Raw genomic sequence first — 7,633 nt, 5'->3', positions numbered from 1 at the left:
ACCCCCACTTCCACAGTCACATAGGTGAGTCTATCAAGAGTACTCCTATAGCCTAGGTACTCCACTCCAATTGGAGTATAGATCTCATTAAGAGTTTAACTCATCCTTACATATGCTATAGGAATCATGCTTCTCAATCATGCTTCTCATAATTTTATAGCATGTTCATTCTCATATCACTTCACAACTTGTTATTATACATGGCAAAATGGGCATTGCCCGCGGGCGCGCCCGCATAGCCCGCATTTCTTTGCGGGCATGACATACATTTTTTGTCCATTTGCCTGTTTTGCCCGCTAAGTTCGCGGGCATTTCTGTTGGGCATGCGGGCGCCCCATAAATATAATTTAAGGAAAAAGTAAAAAAAATTTAAATAAGTTATAATGTAATGTGATTTTTAATCCCTAAAAAAATTGTAATATAATGTAATTTGTTTAACTTCATATAAAATATCAAAAAAATTTGTTAATTTTTTATCTTCAACTACTTTATTTAATTTCATTTATTAAATGAATTATTATTATTTTTAATTATTCAACAATGTCTGCGGGCTGCCTGCAAGTCCGTTAGCCCATTTTAAAATGGGCAAGGCATTAAATTTTGTCCGTTAAGCTAATGCGGGCATGCCCGCGCCCGCTTAAATTGTTGTGGGCATTTGCGGGCATGGACTAAGTGGGCATGGACTAAGCGGGCCAGGCGGCCAGTTTTGCCATCTCTACTTGTTATTACCCATTAAACCTATTTCTTGGGATCTCCAGTCAGTTAGGTCGGGTTATCATCATGGATGATCCTCGTTCTAAGAGCAATAGTCTCATACTCTTAGAAGTATTATGGACTATCTCTCTAGCTAGTCCTTTTGTCAAAGGATCTGCTAAGTTATTCTTAATGCATACATGATCCACTCTAACAGATCATGTAGAGAGAAACTCTTTAATGGTGTTGTGCTTACGACGAATTTGTCGTTTCTTACCATTATAAAAGTGGTTCTCAATTTTTGCAATAGCGACAATACTATCACAATGGATCAACATAGCTGAAATCATTTTTTCTCATAGGGGAATCTCTACATGCAAGCTTCTCAGCCAACTTGCTTTTTCACTAGTTGTTGCTAGTGCTATCATCTCAGCTTTCATAGTGGATTGAGCTAAAATAATCTGTTTATTTGACTTCCAAGAAACTGCTCCCCCAACCATGCTAAATATATAGCCACTGTTTGCTTTGGAATCATCTGAAAGAGTGTTCCAATCAGCAACACTGAATCCTTCTAGGACAGTTGGAAACCTTCGGTAATGTAATCCAAGGTTCATTGTTTTCTTAAGGTATCTCATTACCATTTCTATAGCATGTCAATGCTCCATACTAGGTCTACTGGTAAACCTGCATAATAATCCCACAACATAGGCAATGTCGGGTCTAGTGCAATCAATGTCATATCGAAGTCTGTCAATGATGCTAGCATACTCAGCTTGTCTTACACCTACACTAGTGTTCTTAAAAAGTTTTACACTTGGATCATATGGTGTGCTAGTAGGTTTACAGTCAAAGCATTTATATTTCTCTGGATCTTTTCCACATAGTGAGATTGATCCAAAAAAATTCCTTCTTGTGACCTAGTAATTTTTATACCAATGATTACACTTGCCTTTCCAAGGTCTTTCATATCAAAGTTATTACATAACAATGATTTCACATTATTCACACCATGAATGTTGGAACGAAATATGAGTAGGTCGTCTACATAGACACATATGATAGCGAAAATGTCATTTTCTGATTTGTAATAAATGCATTTGTCACTTTCATTCACCTTAAACTCATTCGAGACCATTAAGTCGTTAAACTTTTCATGCCACTATTTAGGTCATTGCTTAAGACCATACAGTGACTTATCTAACTTGCAGACCTTATTTTCTTACCCATGTATTACAAAACCTTCAGGTTGTTCCCTATAGATTTCTTCTTCCAAATAACCATTTAAAAAGGCAGTCTTAAAATACATTTGATGTACTAATAAATTATGTATCACATCGATCGATATTAGTACTCTAATGGATGTTATTCTAGTAACATGTGAAAATGTATCGAAGAAATCTACATTTTCTCTTTGCCTGAAACCCTTAGCTACAAGGCGAACCTTGTATTTATCCAATGTGTCATCAAGTTTCAGTTTCTTTTTCAATACCCACAAGCCAGCTAAATGTCAGGTCTTGTTAGACAATAGAGAGTCCATCTCATCATTTATGGCTTCTTGCCACAAATCAACATCCAAAGAAGTTATAGCTTCTTGGAGTGTTGATGGATCCTCTTCCAATATATAGACCATATAATCAGGTCCATACTCTTGTAGTCCTCGCTCTCTTACTTCTTCTAGGTTCTATTTCTAACCCATCGTTATTATCATTATTGTTAATTACAGTTATGTGACTAGCTGTTGTGCCCCACTATTCCTCAATTTAAAAGGGAATTTCATTTCACTGAAGTCAGCATCGTTAGACTCACTTTTGCGTTAAGGTCATAAAACCTGTACGCCTTGCTGTTTACAACATACCCAATGAATACATATTCATAGGCTTTACTTGCGAGTTTGTCTATCTTGGGGTCTAGTATCCGGACATTAGCCAGACAACCACAAGTTCTCAAATAAGACATGTTTAATTATCTATTCTTAATAATTTCATAAGGAGAAATTTTTCTTTTAGTCTTGGGGACTCTATTTAGCACATAACATATAGTTAATAAAATTTCACCCCACCAAGAGGGTGTTGCACCAGAACTTAACATAATAGTTACAACTAATTCAGTTAAAGTTCTATTCTTTTTTTCAGCTTTACCATTCATTTTAGGTGAGTATGGTGCAGTTGTTTCATGAATAATGTCATTTAATTTATAAAAATCATTAAACATGTTAGAGTCACACTCAGTGCTTCTATCGTTTCTGAGTTTCTTTATTTTCTTGTTGAGTTGATTTTCAATTTTAATTACATATAACTTAAACATAATTAAACATGTCAAGTACTTCACTTTTATTTTTCATAAGATATACATATATAAAATTAGAACAATCATCAATAAAAGTGATAAAATAACGTTTACCATTTCTAGTTAACGTTCCATCTAATTTACATATATCTGAGTGTATTAAATCTAAAGGCTCAGATTCTCGTATAACTAATTTATGTGATTTTTTTTTTGAAATTTTTGCTTTATTGCATGATTCACAAATTTCAAAATCATTTTTAGATAATTTTGGAATTAAACCTAAGCTACTCTAATTTGAAATTGCACATTTATTAATATAACAAAGTCTAGAATGCCAAATATTAAAATCACACAACATGTAAACATAATCAGAAATTATATTAATAGAAACATCAACATTTAATTTAAACATGCCATTAGTGGCGTACCCTTTCTCAATAAATACCCCATTCCTAGTAAGCGTATACAATTATGCTCCTATGGTCTAGGTAAAACTAGCCTTATTAAGAAGAAAACCAGAAACTAGATTCTTCATCATCTCTGGAGTGTGCATCACATCTTTGAAAATTAGAGTCTTCCCAGATGTAAACTTCAGCTCCACATCACCAGTTCCAGCAACAATAGTGGTGTGGGAGTCACCCAACAACACCTTCTTATCATCATCATCAATGTATATTTTGAACATAGCACGATCATAGAAGACATGGCGGGATGTGCCAGTATCTACCCATCACCCATCAGTTCCTCCAACCATAATGACCTCAGATAATACAACTACAAATGGCTCATCAACCATGTTAGCATATGGAAGATAATCCATAGGTTTATTTCTGCACTTGCGTGCCATATGACCCGACTTCCCACATTTGAAGTAGATGAGCAGGTTGCCAAAGTCAATTTTAGCGGGTGGCTTGGCATATTGGACCTTTTGGGGGTTCCAATTCTTGTTCCAACTGATGTTCTTAGCCTTATTCCCAATGTAGTTCTGATTCTTGAAGTTAGTGCCAAAAGGCTTTAGAACCACACCTAAGAATTTCTTCTTAGTGCTATTGTTGGAGACAATCAACACCTCATCTTTATGATCCTGCTTACGAGCCTCTTCTTCAATATGAAGACAAGTGATCAGAGATTCCAAAGAGATTTCTTTGGTCTTATGCCTCAGAAGGTTTTTGAAGTCCTTCCAACTAGGAGACAACTTGTCAATTATGACAGCCACTTGAAATTGCTCATCTAGAGGCATACCCTCAGAAATGATCTCATGAGTAATTTTCTGAATCTCGTGGGACTGAGACTCTACTAATTTATCATCAGTCATCCGATACTTGAGGTAGCGGTTAACAGCATATTTCTTAGTCTCAGCTTCCTCAGTATCATATTTTTCCTCAAGTGCATACCAAATTACTTTGGCGGACTTGTATGGGCTGTATTAATCATAGAGATCATCAGACAACCCATTCAGAATGAAGTTCTTACATAAGTAACCACTTTCATTCAAGAGAGCTATTTCAATAGCCAGTTTATCCATTTCCTCATTTTCAGCCTCATCTGACACCATTGGGATGTCAGATTTTAGAATGTGGGCAACCTTTCTCATTGTGAGGAAAAATACCATCTTATGTTCGGTCCATTAATATTATCTACGAATGTCATTGCAGTCGAATCATCTTAAAATTGTTGTATGCGTAGCTCGCAACAATTTTGAATAGAATGAGATAATCTTTACTAGCTGAGTCACGACCAGGTCGCTCTCTTTAAGATGTTTCGTGGTACTGCTAAAATTGTGCAAGCAGACTATCAACCACACTGTCCCTAGGATAAAACAGCCCAGTTCTCTGTTATACGATTTCTTACTGTACTGTAAGAATCATTTCGAATACACCCACAATACTGACTACTAGTGTCAGCTCTCAAATTCCCACGATATGGCTACCCGTTTCAATTCTTTACCCACAATACTGACTATGAGTGTCAGTTCTCGAAATCCCACTTTGGTTGCTTGTGCCAATTCTCAAGTGCCACAGAAAGAAAGGGGGAGAAGGTTGCTGGAAATGCGTCGGCGGAGTATTAGGGAGGAGATAGAAAAGTTGAGAGGAAACGTCTTCAACTTGAGGTGCGAGTTCTAATGAGGGGAGAAGACCTCTATTTATAGCATGAGGCCTCTAACGGATCCCCTACCCGACGGCCCAAAAAGGTGGTCAAATCTCAAACGGTCACATGATCCGACGGCTGTAACCTTTCTCCACGCGGATCACTATCTAAAACTGAGATCCTCTCCTCCCACTCTCCAACCGTGTGGACTAGGTCTCACACGTGTGTTGACTTGGTCAACACACAGTCCAAGCCCAAAAAAGGCCCCAAAATAAAATAAAAAATTATTTAAAAAGAATGTTGCGCCCAAGCCCAACCCGAATCGAGCTGGACGGCGGCGGAGGTGGTGGTGCGCACGCACACATGTGTGGAGGGGTTTTGTTTGTGTGAGTCCTCACGCACTCGCAAAACTCATTGTACTCCTTGGGGCACACTCAATGATGAAACTTAAGGCTTATAAAGCCTTCAAACTTCCCTCCTCCAAGGAATGTGAGACTAGTGAGTTTTTCATTTCACAAATTCAAAAGTCATCATAATAGCATCATTAGTGTACATTAAAACCACTTCAAAAACTAATCATTTTCAAACAAGTTCCAACAGAAAATTATGAATAAAAAAATAGGGAAGAGATAGATGCATGTAATTTCCCTTCACTAACAGGAAAGCATAATTAGGAAAATATCAAGGAAGCAATTAATTAACCATAGAAAAAGTTGAGAATTTCCCATTTAACATATTCACCAACTGAGATTACATATATATTCCACAAAGGGCACATCTTGTTTCTAGATCTATGCATATAAGAGAAAGAAGACTACCAACCCTCTAAACATATATAAATCAATTTTTTTTGTATAATAAAAAATATTCCCTCACATTATGGATAAGAAACTATAACTATTTTATTTCCGGGTATATGACTGTCTCTCTCAACAAATGCCGCTCCCAAGAATCACACATTTTACCTTTGAGTCTATATGAGATCTAATGAGGTCTTATACTACTAGATTAATGCATTGGTGGTTACATCAACTTAATGAAGCAGCAAAGCCACCAGCCTTCATCATTTTCTTAAATTCTTTGAAGCTAACCATTCCATCACCATCCACATCAACTTTCTTAATCATGTTTTTGCAATCTTCTAATGTCTTACCATATTTTAATCCCAAAGAAGATAAAACTGCACTCAATTCTTCTCCTGTGATAAACCCATCTCCATTTTGATCAAAAACATTGAATGCTTCCTTCATGTCCTCATCCTCATCTTTCTCATCCATTATTGTTTGATATAACTCACCAAATTCTTCAATATCAACATACCCATCTCCATTTACATCAATTTTTTCAATCATTTGGATCAAATCTTCTTGTGAGATGCATATTCCAAGGTTTTTTAGAGACTCGCTAAGCTCTTTTTTTGTAATATGACCATCACCATTTCTATCAAACATTTGAAAAACACGTCCAAGTTCTCCTTGATCCATTGCATGTAATAAATAAAATATAATAATATGATGAGGAGAATATCAAAAGCAAACAATGTTGAACAAGAAAATGGAAGAAAATGTATAATACTATGTTAAGGATACATTCGGGTGGTAGAATATATGAATGTGGAGGGAAAAAATGATAGGGTTGGTGAAGGTTATTCATTATTAACAAACTAAAATCATGTTAATCTTAACAAACTAAAATATTATCCCAAATTTTGTTCGAAGTTGATGGCACATCCATAATTGCGTAAAGTCAAGGGTTATTTTTAGTTTATTCTTTAAAGGGCCATTTGCAAACGGGTTAAGACTTATTATAATTTATAAGCTTGCAAAAAATAAGGAATAAAAAATATATTGGTTTTTTTATAAAAAAAGTGGCCCACTTTTATTGGATAACTTTATATTTTTTCAGAAAATCTGAGCAAATAATTTTAGGATGGTCATTTTTCTATTCTATATATTTTTTGTATTTTATTTAGATACAAAATTTTATTTTATATTATTATTTTATGTAACACATGTAATATGATCATATAGCGGAGATTCCTAAAATAATTTATTTTCCCCTAAACTTTCAATATCAGGAAGTAATGTTTGATCGACTAATCTGAAGAGAGCATACTACTCTTACAAGAAAAAAGATGGAAAATGTTATATCCCCATGTCAACTTTTCATATCAAATAATTTTTTAGTAAATTTCTTATTAAAATGATTTATGAACAAATTTGTATAATGATATAACGAATTACATAAAGATTAGAAATAATGGGTATTTACCTTCACTAGAAGATTTAGGATCAAAACCGTCCAAGGGAGCAAAATTTCATAATGAGAAAAGGCTGAGAAACAAAAATTATTAAAGGTAAACCAAGTTAATCAGGTAAACCAAACAAACCATGCTTGTGTTATTAATCATATTAGCTTGAATATTGATCAAGAGATTTTTGCCTTTGGCCGAGGAATTTTGGCTCATGACCGAGGGGACTAGGATCGTGACTGAGGAATGCTGAGCATTGGCCTGGACCATGACCGAGCAGCTCTGGCGCATGGGACCTGTTCTTGGCGCACCAAG

The 7,633-nt window shown here is 35.5% G+C and overlaps 1 protein-coding gene across 1 annotated transcript; it reads right to left on the bottom strand.

Annotated features, from left to right (window-relative positions):
* Positions 5,981-6,957, bottom strand: LOC109358296 (calmodulin-like protein 3). Its single transcript, XM_019602451.1, has one exon. The coding sequence runs from the start codon at positions 6,549-6,551 to the stop codon at positions 6,096-6,098; it is 456 nt and encodes a 151-aa protein (XP_019457996.1). The 5' UTR covers positions 6,552-6,957; the 3' UTR covers positions 5,981-6,095.

Source organism: Lupinus angustifolius, chromosome LG10 (assembly GCF_001865875.1).
Source record: "Lupinus angustifolius cultivar Tanjil chromosome LG10, LupAngTanjil_v1.0, whole genome shotgun sequence".
NCBI classification, from domain to species: domain Eukaryota; kingdom Viridiplantae; phylum Streptophyta; class Magnoliopsida; order Fabales; family Fabaceae; genus Lupinus; species Lupinus angustifolius.
Note: the sequence above shows the minus strand (reverse complement) of the source record. Positions and strands in the feature narration are given on the sequence as shown.

Coding starts and splice junctions, on each gene's coding strand:
- LOC109358296 (XM_019602451.1), bottom strand. CDS start 6,551: ATGGATCAAGGAGAACTTGGACGTGTTTTTCAAATGTTTGATAGAAAT.